General features: G+C 44.3%; 1 protein-coding gene across 3 annotated transcripts in view; it reads left to right on the top strand.

The window, feature by feature from the left end:
* Window positions 1–6,545: 6,545 nt before the first annotated feature.
* PELI2 (pellino E3 ubiquitin protein ligase family member 2) overlaps window positions 6,546–19,875 on the top strand; it is a 206,388-nt gene continuing 193,058 nt past the window's right edge. For 2 of the 3 annotated variants that reach the window (XM_013993445.3, XM_084981928.1), the window contains exon 1: window positions 6,546–6,908. In XM_013993445.3, the coding sequence (XP_013848899.3) occupies window positions 6,832–6,908 (77 nt within the window). In that variant the 5' untranslated portion in view covers window positions 6,546–6,831. The remainder of the gene's footprint in view (window positions 6,909–19,875) is intronic. The other variant, XM_084981925.1, reaches the window with a different exon arrangement.

The raw sequence follows: 19,875 nt of genomic DNA on the forward strand, positions 1-19,875 counted from the left end.
TGAGTCATGGAGAAGTAGAAAATCTGAACAGACCTATTACTAGTAAGGAGATTGAATCAATAATCAAAAACCTCTCAACAAAGAAAATTCCAGAACCAAATGTCATCACTGGTGAATTCTACTAAACATTTAAAGAATTAATAGCAATCCTTCTCAAACTCTTCCAAAAAACTGGAGAAAACACTTTCAAACTCGTTTTATGGGACCAATATTATCCTAATTCCAAAGCCAAAAGAAGACATTACAAGAAAAGAAAACTACAGGCCAATATTGCTCATGAATGCAGTTGAAAAAAATCCTCAACAAAATACTAGCAACTGAATCCAGCAGCCCATTAAAAGTTTCATATTCAATGACAAACTGGAATTTATCTGTGGGATATAAGGATGGTTCAACATAAGAAAATCAACAAATGTGACCATATTAAAAGAATGAGGACAAAAATCTCATGATGATCTCAATAGATACAGGAAATCATTCAACAAAACCCAACACCCTTTTGTGATTTTTTTTTTTAAAAAAGCAACCCACTCAAAAAAGTAGGAATAAAAGGAAATTGTCTCAAAATAGTAAAGGCCATATATGAAAATTCCACAGCTAACATAATACTCACCAGTGAAAAACTGAAACATGTCCCTCTAAGATCAGAAATAAGACACGGATGCTCACTCTTACCACTTCTATTCAATGTAGTACTAGAAGTTCAAGCCAGAGCTATTAGGCAAGAAAAATTAAAAGCATCCAAATCAGAAAAGAAGTAAAAAGTCTCTATTCACAGGTGACATGATCTTATATGTAGAAAATCCTAAAAAATTCCACAAAAACACTACTAGAACTAATAAACAAATTCAGTAAAGTTGAAAGATCCAAAAATCAATATGTACAAATTTGTTGTGTTTCTATAAACTATCAAGGAACTACCTGAAAAAGAAATTAAGAAAACAGCACCTTTTACAATAGCATCAAAGAGAACAAAATGCTAAGGAATAAACTTAACCAAGAAGGCAAAAGTCTTGTACACAAAAAGCTACAAAATATTAATAAAAATATTAGTGAAAGACATGAGAGAGGACACAAAGAGAAAGATATTCTGTGTTCATAGAATGGAAGACTTAATATTGTTAAAATGGCCAAAGCAAATTTGACCCAAAGCAATCTACAGATTCAATGCAATCTCTATCAAAAGCCCAATGACATCTTTTATAGAAATAGAAAAATAATCTTAAAATTCATATGGAACCACAAAGGGCCCCAAATAGCCAAAACAATCTCAAGAAGAACAATGAAGACCTCATACTTCCTGATTTAAAACATACTGCAAAGCTATAGTAATCTAAGCAGTATGGTACTGACATAAATATAGACATATAGACAAATGGAACAGAATACAGAGCACAGAAATAAACCCACACATATACAGACAACTGATGTTAAATAAGGCTGCTAAGAATACACAATGGGAAAGGACAACCTCTTCAATAAATGGTGTGGCAAACACTGGATATCTCCGTGTAAAGAATGAAATTGGACCCCTATCTCACACTGTACACAAAAATCAACTCAAAATGGATTGAAGATTTAAACATAAGACCTGAAACTACAAAACTCTTAGAAGAAAGCCAAATGGGAAATCTTTGTGATATTGATCTTGGCAAAAACACCAGCAATGAAAGCAAGGATAGACAAATGGGACTACATTAAGCCAAAAAGCTTCTGCACAGCAAACAGGCAACCTACAGAATGGGAAAAATATTTGCAAACCATATATCTGATAAGGGGTTTATATCCAAAATATATAAAAAATTCATATTACTCAATAGCAAAAAACTAAATAACCCAACTTAAAAATGGGCAAGGGAATGGAATAGACATTTGCTAAAAAATAAGCAAGTCACAGAAGGACAAATACTCTATGATTCTACTTGTATGAGGGATCTAAAGTTGTCAGACTTAGGCAAGTAGAAAGTACAGTTCTCCAGGGGCTACAGAGAGGGAGAAATGAGTCATTGTTCAGTGGGTACAAAGTTTCAGTTGTGTAAGATGAAAAAGTTCTAGAGATCTGCTGTACAACATTGTGCTCATACTTAATGATACTATACTCTAAAATTTTGTTGAGGGTAGATCTCATGTGTTTTCTACCACAGTTACTTTAAAAAATGAGTGCACCTCATACTAGCAATCAAAGAAATGCAAATCAAAATTATCACCTGTCACATTAGGGAGGGTTTAAAAATGCTAGTGAGACTTCCCTGAGGCAGGCTTTCTCATTTACTACAAGTTGCAGTATAACTTGGCAGGCGTGATCATTTTGAAAAATGCTTAGGAAATATGCATCAAAGGATCTTAAAAATGTTTATGCCCTTTGATGTAATAATTTTGCTTGTAGAAAACTGTTCTCATGCAGTAGTGGCAAATGTAAATATGTTTATTGTTTAGATGACCTCAAATTCAAAATCTTCCCAATGTTTCATAAGAGGGGGATGGTTAATAAATATTGGTATGCATGATGAAACAACAAAAATGATTATGAGGTTTTAGTAACAAAACCATTCACATTGTAATGCTAAGTGAAAAAAGGAAGGATAACAAAATGTGCAAAAGGTGAATATATGCAGTATTCTCACTACTGTGTAAAAAATTAAAAATAAAAAAGATGAAGGAAATACATCAAACACATTGTATAGGTTTGTTTCTGGGTAAGGAAACTATGGATGATTTTAAATAAAATAAGATTTTTAAAAAATACTTTTTTCAGTGTTCTCCAAACTTCTAACAAGGACCTTATATTACTTTCCCAATTAGGAAAAAATGTGTGAGTGAGTGTGTGTGTGTGTGTGTGTGTGTAATTTTAAAATTAAATGCCATCTAAGAGTTCATGAAAAAAATAATTTCTCCAAACATACATTTTTGAAAGTATCTTCTTACTCTTTGGTCTTTGCAAACATAAACATGTAAGGTGACTGCAAATTAGACTCATTATTCTAGAAATACTGGAAGGTGTTTGATTGATTTTATTTAAGGTATGGGTGAGACATATAAGCTTCACTAAATCTTTTTTTTTTTTAATTGTTATTTCCCCATACAATGTTTTTTTTTCGACTATACAACATGGTGACCCAGTTACACATACATGTATACTTTTTTTTTCTTCTCTTTTTTCTTTTATTTCTTCTTCTTCTTTTTTTTTTTTTTTTCTTCTCACAAAATCTTTTCATTCTAACTCGAAAGCTACAGACCTAGCCAGGGGGTGGGCCGGTGGGGTGGAGGTGGGGGGGCAAGAGAAAGTCTTGTTATTTATTTGCGATGTTAACACGTGGCCTTAGGTACCCCAAGAAGCAGCATAACTCCCTCTGGGACACCATGGGTGGGTCATCCTCTTCAGGAATGTGGTTTAGGAGAGACTCTAATGGGATGGCAAGCAAGGAGCGAGGGTGTGTGAGGGGGTGGGGCGTGGTCTGCCCTGGCAGCCAGGTCAGTCAAACCCACCCTGGCTTTCAGTGGGTTGGCAGATGGCACAGCCAGATTGTCCCACCAGCCTGGAGCTACTAACTAAAACAATTACATTCAAGAAGAGATAAATTCACGCTACAATCAGATTCCTACTATTAGCAGGGGAGGGTGGGGGTTATGTTCTAATCCACTTAAGTTGTGAACAGGAAACTCTAATGAGGGATGGGCAAAGAAAAGTGCAAGCTGGCTTCAATAGGGACATAATTGATTCTCAGAGAAAACTGATCTTATGCCCCACCAACCTATTCTCCTTCTGGCCCTGCCATTTGATTCTACTTCTAAGGTGCTTTTGTTTGTTTGTTTGTTGTCTTTTTTATTTTAGGGCTACACTGAAGCATATGAATGTTCCCAGCCTAGGGGTCCAATCAGAGCTACAGCTGCCAGCCTACACCACAGCAGGATCTGAGCCTCATCTGCAACCTACACCACAGTTCATGGCAACGCCAGATCCTTAACACACTAAGCAAGGCCAGGGATCGAACCCACATCCTCATGGATGCTAGTCAGATTTGTTTCTGCTGAGCCACGATGGGAACTCCTGTTTTTGTTTTTGTTTTTTTAACCTTCACTTATATATTTCTTTGAAACCAGACAAAGCAAATTTGGGGGAAGGAGGGCCCAATCTAGAAAATAGACATGGTTTTGGTGGGTCCATTCTGTCTTTAAAACAAACAAGCAAACAAACAAAAAAACTTGAACGAGTTGCCTACAGTTAACAGTTGGGAAGTTTGGTATACAAATCAGGATTCGGGCTTTTTAAAAAAAGTTAAATTTAGCAACAGTAAGTTGTTGTGTTCACACAGCAACTATTAGCTGGAGAGCAGTGACTGCGCCCCTCTGAGATGGCACAGTCTCACCAATTTGCCACAGTCTTCACTCAGCCCTTTTGCTCGTTTGGATTTCCATTCCTGGCCCCTGTATGCATGAGGTTTTCAGGTGTCAGAGTGATTCCCCAAAATGCATAGCTCTGAGTTGCCTAAGATAAAAATCCTCTACTGCTACAAAAACTCGATTCAAAGCAACACTTCCTGTAAATAACTCTGATAACTGATTAAGCACTTTAAACAAGCTCAAAGACATCAGGCAGAGCAAAAGAAAGAGATGGCCCTCTGGAAGTCAGAGGTGCCCTGGGAAGTCAGAATGGAGGTCCTGCAAAGACCAGGACATCCTATGGGAAACTCTCCGCCTAATGTTTGGAACTTAGTAGGAGGTTAATAAATGTTTGTTTCCATCTTCCTAAGAGCAGATGCAGAGCACAGCAAGGAGGAAATGGAACCAGAATAGTGTAATGCAATGCACAAAAGCACAGCATGCCAAGAGGGAAGAAGGGAGGGGGTAACTGTAGCCTAGAGAGCAGTAGTAGCAACAGAACAAGCCTGGAGAAGTTAGAATGACGGAGAAGGGTACTATAATAACCGGGGCCTTTATACCTGCATCATGATTCTGGTAGATCTTTGCTAGTCTTGCTGTATGGTAAGTAAGAGCATAGAGTAGATAGATGAAGACAAAGTTAATCAAGCAGAAGTTCAGGTAGAAACTCACCAAGATACTAGTGATGAGAAAGTATTTAACACTTTAGTGAAGGATTGTTAGTTAAAATTAACAGAATACACACAAACATACGCACATTACAGAGAATATGTAAAATATGCAGAATAGCTATGTGCAGCTGAAGTATAGAATTTCTATACTTAGATGAAATGAGTTAATTGTTTAACATGTTTTTGTGTGTCTTTGACTAACCAATGGTGTGGCTTTAGTTATTCTGAAATAATTTATTTCTAAAGGCCTAATTAAAAAAAAAACAGTTATTAAGTAAAATTTCCTGCAGAACCATGTCACTACAGTAATAACCTGCCAGAGAATGTTAGAGCGTGATACAGTGCAATGGAAGGTTCCTGATGCAATTATTTATTTTTCTAGCCTTTTACTTAGGGTCATAGCCAACTACTCAGTTTTTTATACATAGGGTAGCTTTTGCAGTATTTATTTCTTTAAATATTTAACGGTCTTGAGAGGCAGTGACTGACAATAATATGGTAGAGTTTCCAGCATGCACGCTTAATAAATGGTAAAACAATAAAATCCTGCATGATGAAAAACAGCAGTCAGTAAGCCTTTTACACTCTAAAATATTTTAAAGCCCTAGCAGTAACTATTTAGAAAAGCATAAAAAGCAAGCATAATGCATTGGCCAAATTATAATAAAGAAACATATTCACTAAAAAGTTCAATTTCCTCTTAAACTCTTTAGGGGATTGAGAGAAGTGTATAGGAAAGGGGACAGAGTATGAATTTAAAAAACAACTTTTTTTGTTTGAACCATGTGGAGCTCTGCTGACGACAAACCGGGTTGCTATATCCTACACAATGGCAGGGTGCTCCTAGAGCCTTCGAAACTTTTTAATTCCCTACCAATTGTCAAAGCCCTCCAAATTTCTAGACTACCTCAAGATTTGAAGGACCTTTTTTTGGAAGAGGGGGCACCCAGGTGTGCGTGTGCGACACCTCCGGATGTGTGCCGCTACACAGTGACACCGGAAAGCAAATGCTCTTATACTCCGAGAGCAAGTTCTTTATTTACATCCAACTAAAAGCGGGAAACTAGGCTAGGCTTGGGAACCTTAACCGCGGTGCTTGCAGGATCAAGCGCAGCCTTCAGCCGCTGGAGAACTCGGCGGCCAGGGCTGAGGACCCCGCGCTGTTAAGTTTGGGGAAGGAAAGGAGGAAAAAAAAAAAAAAATAGAGCTGCTCCTTTAAGAACTTCCTTTCCCTTTTACTCTATGTTTACATAACACGGGGGCGATCCACCAAGGGGCCCGAGGGGGGCGGGGAGTGGATGCTGGCCGCCCCCACGCGCCAGGGGAGGGGGAGCCGGGTGGGCGGGGGCTGCGGGCGTCTCTAGGAGGGAGGGGCAACTCCCACCTGCCCGTGCGCCTGCGGGGCGGCTCCGTGGTCTGGCCCCCGCCCCTCCCCCTCCAGCTGCCCCCGCCCCTCCCTTGCACGCTCGCTCCCTCCCTTCCTCCCTCCCTCGGGGCTTCCGCGGCTGCAGCTCTCGGCGCGGGTAGGTCCCTCTGCTGCCCGGTCCCATTTGTTGCCGAGTCCAGTGCGGGGCGGCCGCGGCGTGCGGAGCTCCGGAGAGCCCGGCAGGGCAGCCTCGCAGCCACGACGGAGCAGCCGCGGGACTGGCCGCCACGCGCCCCCTTCGCCGCCGTGCCCTTCCCCGGCGCGCTCACCCCCTTCTCGGGATGGGATTGTAGCGGCGGCGCGGACTCGGCGGGGATCGCGGCGGAGGCGGCGGCGGCGGCCGAGCGGGGCTCCATGTTTTCCCCCGGCCAGGAGGAACACTGCGCCCCCAATAAGGAGCCGGTGAAATACGGGGAGCTGGTGGTACTTGGGTGAGTCTGGGAATCCCTGACCCAGGGAGCTTGAGGGCGGACGGCGAGCGCTTCGGGCTGAGTGGCCGCCGCGCGCCCGCATCCCGGAGTAGGGCCAGCGGGGTGGCTGAGGAGCTCTCTGGGGATCGCCAGGGAGCTTGGGCCGGCGGGAGCGACTTGGGGGGCCGGGACTGCGGGTTCAGGGGAAAGATGCCCCCATCAGGGCGCGCGGGGCGCTGCGGCGGGCACCAGAATGCGCTATCCGTGCGGAGGACGGTGGCGGCTGCTGTGGCAGGGACTGGGGCGACCCCGCGCCCCGCGGGGCGCAGCGCTCGGGGATCAAGTCCTCGGCGGTACAGGGGCTCTACCTTCCCGCGTGCCCTGGCAGGGAAGTCGAGGTAGGGGCCGATGCTGAAGCACTACCGTCTCATGCTCCTTTCACTGTCGGAGGACACCCCCACCCCAAACTTGGCGAAGCTGCGCGGCTCCTCGGGACCCTCTGCCGGGGCTTACTGCGAGCCCCGGGCGCCAGAACTCCGAGCGCGGCACCGCTGGCTCTGCGGCCCGGGGCAGCGGGATCCGCGCGGGAGGCGTCTGCGGGCAGCGCTTTGCATGTTGTTGTGGTGATCGCCGTGGGCAGCCGCAGCTCGAGGGCAGTGAACTGTCTGTGACCCGGGCGTGCAGGCCGGCCCTCAGCTCTCCCTGCCGGGAGTGTCCTGAAGCGCTCAGGAACGCTGCTGCGCCAGCCTGGGCTCCAGCGCGCGGGGCCGCATCCCCTCCGTCCGTCTGCCCCGGGATTCGGCCTCGCAGGCGTCCTTCCAGTGGTGGGGAGCGCGCCCGCCTCGGCTCAGGCTCCGGCTCCCTCTCCGCTTGTGAAAACCACATTTTGAAGATAGTAATTATCTACAATCGTTAAACAGCAGCAATTAGAGACTTCATCTACTTCCTGAGTTTCCTTGTGACATTTCTATTGTTTACCCTTAATAAGCCAGGAGAAAGGCTTCGCTGGGATTAAAGCAGGATCAAGTGGGCAGTGAAAGGGGAGCAGAATGGGGAGGGGGAGGTGCGGGAAACTTGGGAGAACCAGCAACTGAGCAACTTGGGTTTAGTGTTGGAGGAGAAAGGATTATTTTTTTTCTTCTGGGATCTGTCACTGCCCGCAACCGGGAACCCGCGCTTTTGTCCTTCTCTGTTGAAAGACCTGTCTTCTTAACATCATGAGTGCTGAAAGGTAGACTTAGCACACATTTGAAGCGTCATGGGTATGGAAAAACTTGGGCACTCTGAAAAATGTTTTGAAAACCTAATACCTTAAAGTGAATGCCGACTGAAACATAATTTTAAAGAGAAGAATTTTTAATAGAAGCTTCCAGACACAGTACAGCTCAAAGTTACCTAGTCTTCCTTTTTCTTTCTTTCTTTTTTTTTCCTTTTTTTGCTGCACTATTAAGTGGAGTATCATTGGGAATCTCCTTATCTATTTTGAAGCTGTTTGCAGTTAAGCGTTTTTTTCTCACCTGCATCTAGTTGCACTTATCAGGGTTCGCTGGGAGGAGAGAGGAATGGCAGGAAAAAAAGCCAGAGTTTAGCTTGTCTTATGTAACCTAAGTCCAGCCTAATTTTGTGCAGTTTGGTTTTGTTGGTGTGGCTGGCTTCAGAGTATGTTTAACATTGTGAACCTGACATGAAAGATTAACTTAGGCCAGAACTTTATTTCATTATTTCCTTTTGAGGAAGTCGTGGCTGAGATGTTTCATAAAAGCAGTGTGTGAGTGGGCCTGGAGAGGGTTTCTGTGTTCATAGCTGGAAGTGCAGGACATTCCAAAGCCCCAAAAGGGATTTATACCCTGGATTGTCCTAATATCACAGGCTTACTCTGAAGTAGGCTGTGTAAGTGTGTTGCCAATTGCAGGTGCTCTGTCCTTTACTAATGGTTTTCCAGGAGACACTTAGTATGACATAGTATGGCACTTACATTAATATTTTGGGCTACTCAGTGGTTATTTGTGCACCTACTATGTGCTAGCACTGTTTGGCATGGAGGATCCAGCAGTAAACAAGGAGCTTTCATTTTACTTTGGAGTGGTGGGTATAAACAGAAGAAAACATGTAAACAAATGAATAATAAATGGCAATTTCAGGTGCCACCAAATTGTCAGCATTAGTTAGCTTAGGGAGTGTCTGCTGTAGGCAGGCCTTGCTTTCTTTAGCTAGGAGGTCAGGGAAGGTCTCTCTGAGGAAGTGAAAGGTGAGCTGAGACCAGGCTCTTGAGAAGATGCTAGTCTGGCTTCTGAATACTTGACAAGAATTATGGTCTTTTTCTGTTTCTGAGAGTAGGTGTCAGACTCTAGCGATACTGAACATTGAATGAGGGATGCAGCGGAAATAGTGGGAAGGTAGGTAGACTTCACTGAATGAAATATGCAGGGGAAATACTGAGAAGGTAGGTAGACTTTAAAAAGAGTCTAATTAATCATTATCCCACCTTTAGAGACAAGGCCCTCCCTCTTAAAACAACAATAATCAAATAAAAAATTATTACCAACTTTGTATGTCTGATCATCCAGAACATAAAGGCAGAGAATTTTTAGTAAATTTTCATTTTGGTAAAATTAATCTTGAGATCTAAAAATGCACAGTATTGATACCGATAGGAGTTTTTCTTTATAAAATACAGTGCATTTTCTCACTAAAAAAATGTTGGAGCTCCCTGGTGGCCTAGCAGGTTAAGGATCTGGTGTTGTCACTGCAGTGGCTCTGGTCACTACTATGGCATGTGTTCAACCCCTGGCCCTGGGAATGTCCTCATGCCATGGGTGCGGATAAATCAATAAACAACTAACTGTTATGTGCTTGTTCTTTTTGTTCTCTCCTGAATTTCATAGTAAAATGTTGATAAATCCTGAAGAGCAGTCTGGGGAGCTATATAAGTATATGTCTATATCCCTATACAAATACTTCCGTGTCTTTTCACGTGTTACACTGTGTTAAGGCAATTGCCAGCTAGTTAGGATTTTAGTAGGGTCATCAATTTCTCAGCACATTGGTAGAATTTAATTATTTCATGATTCCAACCAGTGAATGCATCATAGCCACAACTCTTTATGCCTATTATGTAATTGAAGGTGGAGAAAATGGCTAGTCTACCTGTTAGCTCTCTTTTGCTGTTAATTTTAAACCTGGCTAAAATGTTAAAGTTGAGGTGCCTCAGGATTTGAGAGGCAGTTTGGTCTAGTTCATAGGAAGAGGATGAACCACCAGTCAGGAGACCTGGATTGAATTCCTGCTTTGTTGCCCCACCGGCTTTGTGATAGTGGCTTAGTCCCTCAGTCTCTGCCTCTTTAGCTGTAATGAAATATGACTGGATTAGGTAGTTGTCAAGGACCTTTCTGGTCTGTATCCTGTAATATTGTTCATTGGCTCAAATGTGGAAAACTTATAGTTAACACAGTCTAGGTAGCCCAGCATATGTTGATTTTGAGAGCTGTGTTTTAATAGCAGAAAAGATTGATGCTGTGATTACTTTTTTGGAAGTAGACTTGTGGGAAATAGGCATTTTTAAAAGTTGTAACCGTATACATATATTTGGCACATCAATGTTAGATTGTACATGAGGGTGTTCAAAATTTCATAAAACTTTCTGTTCCACGTTGAAGGAGGCAGTGATGTTTTGAAATTAAGCTTAGTAGGTGAATAAAACTAGCATAAGGAAGAGATAATCTGATGATGAAATTTTAGAACTGAAAGGGCCAAAGAGGTCTTGGTACATGTTCAGCTCTTTAATATTACTGATGGTGAAACTGAGGCTCCCCAGAGAAAGGAGATTTGTTCAAGTTCGTAGCTGAGCAGGATCACCGTACTGCTGGCCACTGTTTCCCCACTTCAGGGCAGATTCCACAGGGCTGTCAGTTCCTCATAGCTTCAGTTTTTTTGGTAACTTGGAAGAAGGGAGCTGAATCTCCTTGTGCATTCAATTTGAAGCATGCAGCTTTCTTGCTGACTAACATCCTATCTTGGTTTTTGGAAAAATATTGCTTACTTTTAGTTTCCCTCACCTCACAGTTGAATGGATAATGCATTTTGCAAGGCTTTCTTTTTCACTTGATGCTTCACCAAATGTATTTTCATTGGCTCTCTCAACCAGAGGTTTTTAACCTGGGGTCCACAGATGGAATCCAGGGAGTCCTTGAACTTGGATGGGGAAGGAAATACATCTTTATCTCTATTGTACTCAGACTGAGACTTCGCATTTCACTCTGTTATGTGTCTAGGCAACAAATAGACCTGCTGCTAGACTTGTTCAGAAGTACATAATGTTATTGTATCACAACGTAAAACGATCTTGATAACTAAGTATAATTGATTTCATTTTTAATCGTTTGTATGGTATTGTATGCATTTAAAAATATATATATATATATATATTTTTTCTGAAAAGGGCTCAGACTGCCAAAGGGATCCTTGGAAGAAAAAAAAGGTTAAGAATTTCTCGAGCTGTGGCTCAAAAATGAAATATTGTAGTAAAAACAGATCAAGGTCTACGAAAGGCTGGAGGTCCAGGGGACCATCTCCCTTTTCCCATTTGGATTGTATAGCATGTTATAGATTAGACAGAGAGGATTGTTGCTGGAAGAGTTTATGGTCTTTATTTTCTAAACAAGCAGGTTCCAGTTTCTAGATGCCAATTTTTGTCTTAACGATGGCACTTTGCCTTGACCCTGTCCCCTTGGTAGTAAGAAACCTTAAAAATATACCCTAACGCCTTTTCTTTTCTCATCCTCCTCTCTAATTTGGGTCTGAAGACCAATTAGTATCTTTTATAGACTTTATAGGTCTTTGAACTTTTTTTTTTATTCAATAAAACCAAGTCCTTATTGCCACTCAGCATGCGGGGTGATCCTAAGAGCTCAGATCTGTGTGTATGGATGGAGTGCCTAATTTTGTGGGCTATTAAGGGTCATGATGTGACTGGCTTTGGGTTGCTATATTTTCCTTTACTAACTTTAGCCTTGTGTGGAGTATGCGGCTGTCTGTGTGGTTTCTTGTCTGACTCTCTCAGATTTGTTTCTCTCTTTAACACACCAAGCCTGAAACCTCCATTAGGACTTTTCATTTTTGGTTGGATTTCACCTTGTGATCAATATTTAGGGATGCTTTAGGTAAACAAAAATAAAATCAGATTGATTCAGGTTCCAGCAACGTATTACCCAAACATCTTTTATCAAAAGGCTAAAACGGAAAGCATGCCACTTGGTATCTTTGAGAGAGACCAGTGTCGTCATGTTGAGGCAGTGGTTTTGTGTCTGCTGTGCAGGGGTTAATGACGTGGCCTCCCCGAAGTTAGCATGCAGGCCATAGATTGGCCCTTAAGTGGAGACAGCAGCCTTTGATGGACCTTGTTGGTGTGGGAAAAAAATAACTGAAAAGGAATTTCTAAGATCATTTGATGTAATTAAAGGTTTCTCCTGGGGTGGGTAGAATTTCTTGTGTAAGAAGAAAATCGAGGTAGCAATGATTCCGTTATTCATACTGTGCTTATTGCCACCTTCATCTTCTGGAAAATAAAATGAGAGCAGAAAGTGCTTCCAATTTCTTAGATTTATCTAAATCAGCTCTTCTCAACCACTGTCTCAGCCACCTCGTATGTGATGATCAGTTTTGTGGACAGTAATTTATGACATGTAATAAAGTGTGGCTCTTTCAAGTGATTCCAAGATGTCCCGTTAATAATGTCGTTTTACCCACTTGCATTCTGCTGTGTTTCCCCAAGTGGGAAAGAAAGGGGTGCAGTTACATCAAGCAGGCCAGGAATTTATTCATTGGACAAATATTTATTGGGGCGGTACTCTTCCTGGTGCGGGGGATACAGCTCGATGAGACAGACACGCGAATTGCTCTCTTATTCTCGTCACAGCCCTTTAGGAAACAGTTATTACAAATATGCAATTCATTCATTTATTCCACAAATATTTGAACATCTGCTGCCTGTCGGATGCTGTCCTTGGCACTAAGAGGTGCAGTGGTGAACAAGACACGTATCCTCTGCTGCCATGGAGCCTATGTAGAGTGCAGTTTAGAGCTTCAACTATGATGGGGGACACATTGGCCAGGTCACCTAACCCCATGCCAGGATGGGAAGGGGATAGCCTGCTGGGGATAGAGGGAAAGCATGCGCTCGGAAGAGGATATACAATCTTCTTAGACCCAGAGGTGAGCATCCATGCTCCCTTGAGGACTGGAGAAAAGCTCCGAATGGCTGGAAGAGAGTGGTTGGGTGAAATAATGCGAGAGATGAGGATGGGTGGCAGGTCCGGCAGGATTTGGGACTTGATCCTAAGGGCCTGGGAGACTCTAGCAGGGTTTTCAGTTCCGAGATGAAGTGGAGGGAGCACTTCTGAAGAGAGGGCTGCAGTAGCAGGGGTGGGGGGAGAAGCTCAGACAGACGGGGGATGGGTGGGGTGTGTGGGGAGGCAGCCAGCTGCTGTGCAGATCCAGTTGCTGGTTCCTGTCCCTCATGAGATCTTGTCATACCCACTGCCCAGGGTTGCGAGAGACTGGCTGTTCATTCAGTGACTCAGAAATATTGGCTGAGGACCAGCACTGCCCCAGGAGCTGCTCTGCATACAGAAGCGGGGAGAGAGACACGGCTGCCTGCATGGAGCTTACCTTTCGTTGGGAGACATGGGTGGTGCAATTGAGCCAGTGCTGCAGGTAGATAGAGCACTTAATTCCAGTAAGTGCCAGGAGGATGATAATAGGATCTGGATGGCAGGGGTGGCGGGCTACTCAGGTCAGGTACTGGGGATAAGGTAGTGGGGGCCCTTGTGGACAGAAAAATCAGGGCAAACTTTTCTGTGAATGTAGTCCTGTATCCTCTGAGAGCCCCCACCTTTTTTCAGTTTTTTTTTTTTTTTCCTGTTTAAGTTGCACAGAGTGGGTTCTACTCTTAACAGCCAAAGGATTCCGAGTATTCTCTTAGTTAAGGAGGCAAACTGTATAAACAGTTACCAGAGGAAAAATAGAAGTGTAAACAAATAGAAGGACGTATATTTAACATCCTTAGACACAAACAGGGTTCAGTCTGCTGTGCTGCTTGCTGCGTGCCCAGAGTGGTAATTGCATCACACTAGAGCATTTTGAAAAGATCTGCTCTTCCCTCCAAGGAGACGTTCAGCCCTTGAGGACGCTGACCTCCCCCTGCTTTTGATGTGCGAGGTGTACCTCTTCAGGTGCACAGGAGGTGTCATGAAGGAAGGGACTTCTCTGGCACACTGCAGTGCCCTGCTCAGCTCAGAGGTGTCCCCAGGGCTCAGTGACTAAAGTCACTAAATGCTGTAGCACAGCTGCAGGTTTGTAAACAGTCCTCCCAACCTTAAGGGCTCAAGTGAAAGGCTCCCTGCAATACTCAACATGTACTTTACTGACACCAGATATTCCAGGTTCAACGTCTGTTTGTTTTTCTTTTTGTCAGTCACCTAGCAGTCGTTTTGTCACCTGCAGAAAGTTCTGCCTTGCAGGGAATCAGGCCATCTGTTCCCATCCCACCAGCTGCTCCGAGCCACACCGCAGTGCGCCAGGGTGGTGCCGAAAGGCCATGGTCATTAGGGGCTGCTAACGATGGCTGGAGAGGCAGTGGCGGTCAGGCCTCTTGGATGACAGACCTAATAAATATGCATCAGGGGCACGTTCAGCAGCAGGTTTAAGACGACTGCAAGTCATTCTCCATCAAGGTTTTATTTCCAGCCATCCACATAATGCCTCTCCTTTGCAAACACTTAACTCTGTTCATACCCTGCCTTTTTGCTCAAGCAGAATCTGTGCTTAGGATAAGAATCGTTATTTCAAGCTTTGTGCCGCGGTTCTCATTAGTACTGGTGTAACAGAATCCAAGCAAAGCAGGCAGTTGTGTGTTTGGCTTCCAGGCTGAGGGTGTGAAAGGCCTGTTTTCTGTTATCAGGTGCCTTTGAGGAGCCTCCCAGGCCCCTCCCACTCTCCAGTCTATGGCCTTCCCCTGCTACCTGCTGCATGGCTATAGTGCGCTCTGATATAATCAGAAGTTGTGATGGGTGAGCAGTGAGGGTTTTCTGGAGCACGTGACTGATGGATTGGTGATGACCTTGAGGAAAGGCCCTTTCTGCACAAGGACCATAAACACAAAGAAGAATGCTTCTTGCCAGATCCCAGAAAATCAGATCTTTGCTCTTGGGCATGAGACTACATTAGAGTTTGGATGCTCTTGTTATTACACGCTCTTGGATAGAATTCAGAATGGAATCTGTAGTTTTGCTCTAGAGCTATACGTGGAAGTTACGTGGAAGAGATAGAGAACAGATAACTGTTTGTCAGGAGTTTATGCTTCTCAACATTGTTTTCATATTCTTAAACTTTGTTCGTATAATAAGCATTCAGTTGTTTGATTCCTTAAACCGTTCAGTGAAAGAGTTATATCTAAAGGCCATGATGTTGAGGTAGACAGGACTCAACTGTCCCACTCAGACTTAGGACCAGTTGGAGATCAGAGAGCTCAGGGTTTTAACTTTGTCTCATGTCCTTCCCTTGTCATCTTCAAATACAGCCAGTGTGCTGGACCTCCCTAGGAGGTGAATCCCTTCCCCTTGAATCTGGGATATTTTGGATTTACTTTGACCAGTGTCTGTGACAGAGGCCTGTGGTTGTAGCTTCCTTTTTTGTTCTCTTTATTAATCTGCCGGGGCTGCCATGACAAAGTACCATAGGCTGGGTGGGTTGAACAGCAGAAAATGACTTTCTCTGTTCTGGAGGCTGGAAGTTCAAGATCAAGGTGTCTGCAGGATGGGTTTCACCTGAGGTCTCTCTCCTTGGTTTGCAGACGGCCATCTTGCTGTGTCCTCAAGTGGCTTTTTTTTGGGTGGGTTGCCCATCCCTGGTGGCCTTTGCTTTTCTTGTAAGCAAACTAGTCACCTGAATTAGGGCCCACCCATATGACCTAATTTAACCTTCATTACCTCTTTCAAGACCCTGTCTCCAAGTCCATTCATACTCTCAAGTGTACTGAGGGGTAGGACTTGAGCACAGGAATTCATTCTTCAGCATCTTCTTTAGAAGGCAGCCTCCATATGAAGAAGTCTGACTCCCTTGATGGAGACGGTGGCCCTGGTGGGTGAAAGGAGAAGAGGCCCGGCCAGTCCCCAGTCATTCCAGCCACCCAGCTGAGGCAGCTGACTGACTGAAACCATCCCGGATTCCAGCCCACCAAGCTGCCTCCAGCCACATGGCATGGAGCAGACCTGAGCCGTTTCCTCCAAGCTCTGCCTGAATTCAAGAATTATGAGTGCCAGTTGTCCTTTGAAGCCATATGTTTGGGGGTGGTTTGTTACCCAGCAGTGGACACGCAGACACCACAGTGGTACATTGCATGTGGCTCACTTGTCAGATCTGACAGACTAATAGGAAATAATTCACCACGGGTTTTTGTTGTGTTTGTTTCCTTCAGGTTATTGATTATTTTAATAAGCACAATTTCAGCCTTTCAGATGAGTTATTCCAACCATTAAGTACTGTCTGGCCTGAATATCTTAGCTAACAAAAGCATTTGTTAAATAACTTTATCATGCCTAAGTCATCTCTGAGTCTCTTTGTGTTCACTACTCTTCATAATCAATATCGTCTCCTGAAATTCACAGAGTGCAGGCAGTTGAGGAACGGCCCCACTGAGCTGAGAACCATGCTTCTGGTAGACCTGAGCATAAGCAGCTTTAACCCAAGGCCACTAATGCGTGACACAGATTTTCGGGCTTTTAAAGGGCCACCTGACATGAAACAATAGAACGAAGAGAGATTTGAGGCGGGGAGGTCATCTGTCCTAGCATCGGGCAAGTCCTGGGTGACGAAAAGCTCTTTTGTATGGGTTGTGCTTGTCTGTGACTGCTGTCTGTGTGACTGCTGTCTGTAGGAAGGAAGTCTGGTTTCCGAAATAATTCCTGGGTCACATTTACCTCACGGAGCCAGGTCCACACCAGGTAGGAAGCAGGCACAGGTGGAAGATGGCTCCAGTGTGGTGCTGTCAGGGCTGGGCCAGGGTGCTCCCTCCAGGAGACAGTGTGACAGTGGCCGAGTTGCCAGCCACGTGCCCCGTCCTCAGGGTGGAGACAAAGAACCACAGGCCTCGACTTCCAGTCACTGCCTTCAAAGTGAGCACCTTGCAAAAGAGAACAAGACTCCTGCAGTCTCTGCAGTGAATGTCATGTCTTAAAATGTCCTCAAATTCTGTTTGGGAAATTTTAACATTTGCCGTTTTTAGAAGAACTGAAACATGTACAATGAAAACTTCTGCATTCAGAATTTGTAAACTCAGCATAAAAGAAATTTAAATAAACTCGCAGATGGTGTATTTTGTGTGTAGCTTTATTTTTTTATTATTTTTATTTTTTGTCTTTTTAGGGCTGTACCCATGGCATATGGAAGTCCCCAGGCTAGGAGTCCAATGGGAGCTGGAGCTGCTGGCCTACACCACAGCCACAGCAATGCCAGATCCGAGCCACGTCTGTGACCTGCACCACCACTCATGGCAACGCCGGATCCTTAACCCACTGAGGGAGGCCAGGGATCCAACCTGAAACCTCATGGTTCCCAGTTGGATTCGTTTCCACTGGGTCATGATGGAAACTCCAGTATGTAGCTTTTAAAGAATTTTTGTTTTATTGAAGTATAGTTGATGTTCGTACATCAGAGTGATTCAGTTATACGTGTGTATATATATTATTTTCAGGTTGTAGCTTTTATAATTTTGTAGTTTTTAAAGCTTAAAACCACACTAAAATTTTTGGGAGACCAAATGTATAGGTAGATATAGGTATACATGTTTTATTACCTATGTATTCTGTATGGCTATATTTAATTAAAAGTGGGGGAGTTCCCGTCTTGGCGCAGTGGTTAACAAATCCGACTAGGAACCATGAGGTTGCGGGTTCGGTCCCTGCCCTTGCTCAGTGGGTTAACGATCTAGCATTGCCGTGAGCTGTGATGTAGGTTGCAGGTGCGGCTCGGATCCTGCGTTGCTGTGGCTCTGGCATAGGCCAGGGGCTACAGCTCTGATTCGACCCCTAGCCTGGGAACCTCCATATGCCACGAGAGCGGCCCAAAGAAATAGCAAAAAGACCAAAAAAAAAAAAAAAAAAAAAGTGGGATTCACTGTACATACTAGAAAATTAGGCAGTATCTAAACATATGCACTAGACATTAACTACTCAGTATGTGTGGGGTGATGCTGTTATGGTTGTTGTCTTGACGATGCTGATGATCTCACATTTAGGCACCCACATAAGGGAATGCCTTCCGGGGGCCTGCAATCCAAGGCAAGACAAATAACCAAGCAACAAACTGTACACGGTGTCAAGCAGGAGTGGGTAGAGGCAGCTGTTATTTCAGGCATGCCGTGTGCCTATTTCTTTTGTGTTTTTCTCAATCAGTTCTAGGAATTCGATTTTATTAGTTGGAAAGCCAGGCTTTGGTTCAGGTAACTCTCCTTATCAGTGGCAGGGCCAGATCAGAAGGTGGGTTTGTTTTTGCTGCAATGCCTGATTCTTCCCACCAAGGTGAAGGTCAAAGGCATGCATGTTGCTGGGAGTTTGGGAAAATACCTTGGAAGAGGTGGCCTTGAAACGAAGTTTTGAAAGTGGCCTCAGTCTTTGTAGAGCAGCAGCAGTAAAGAGTGGGGTTTTGGAAAACTTGAGATGTTTGGCTAGAGGCTGAAATTCTTGGGGAAAGAGATACATTTGGAATATCATCAGCTGCTCAGCATCCATTTGTGCTGGGGATGTTGGGGGTAACAGAAGAGGTGTCCCTGCCTTCATGGACCTTGTCACCTATCAGGAGTGAGGAACTTGAATCAGATGCAGACTGGCAGGGTGCTGCTGCGAGGCACCGGGTTTCCTGAGGGTGTCCTGCAGTGCACAGAACTTGTTTCTCTGCAGAGGGAAGGATCCCATTGAAGCTGAGATGGGAAGGGTGAGGAAAAGTTAGCTCCAGTCATGGGGTGAGAGCGTTATGTGTGGAAGCTGAGGAGCTGAGACATCTGGTGAGTTTGGAAATTGTGGGGCTGGAGGCCAGTGTAATGAGGGAGAGTTAGGAGGAAGGCTGGCCTGGGCCCTTCCTGTAAGGTTGAAGCCTCTGGGACTTGGAAGGCTTGACCACATTTCCAGGAGTTATTCTGCATGGAGGTAGCAGGCAGGGACTCAGTATTCTAATCCGCAGGATGGATCTCCTTTGAAATTTGCAGTTAGGTCTGCACTTTCTCTTTTGTAGTTCATTTCCCTTATCTTTGTCTCACTTTCCCGCCCAGGACAGTGGCTTGTTCTGGCACGGGTCCTTTCTGAAGAGATGGCCCTGGTGGAATAAAGCCATTACTTGTTCACTAGTGTATTTTGGAAACTTGTGCTGGAAGCAATGAATATTATAGGGTCAAACCCCACCTGACAGAGCAGTTAGAGATTATAGAACCTTTACACTCAGCCATCTGTCCTCTAGAGCCTTGCTTTCCCCAGACACCCAAGCAATGGCATCCTGCGCTCATTGTGCCCTGGATGGAGGGGACCTGCAGCCCCATGCCCCTCTCCGCCCTGCTTCCCAGGAAGCAGAGTGTATGACTCATCTTAGGGAAGAATACTGGGCGTTCTTCCTCTTGGCTGTTAGTGAAGAGGCCAAGAGCCTGGTCTTGGTTGCCTCTGGCTGAGTTGGGCCAGCAGTGGAAGTGTGGGCACTGACTGGCATTGTTCATAGAACAGTTGCTCTGGTTGCTGGAAAGCAGAGCAGATCGGAGGTAGATTCTTTTTTTTTTTTTTTTTTTTTTTTAAATGGCCACACTTGTGGTCTATGGAAATTCCTGGGTCAGGAATTGAATCCTGGCTGCAGCTGCGACCTATGCTGAAACCACAGCAATGTCAGATCCTTTAAGCCATGGTGCTGGGGCTGGCAATCGAACCCTCACTTCTGCGGAGACCCAAGCCACTGT

The sequence above is a fragment of the Sus scrofa genome, chromosome 1 (genome assembly GCF_054392235.1).
Source record: "Sus scrofa isolate SSC_HxYL_T2T_F1_AM1 chromosome 1, Sscrofa_HxYL_maternal_Yorkshire_Landrace_v2.0, whole genome shotgun sequence".
Lineage (NCBI taxonomy): Eukaryota > Metazoa > Chordata > Mammalia > Artiodactyla > Suidae > Sus > Sus scrofa.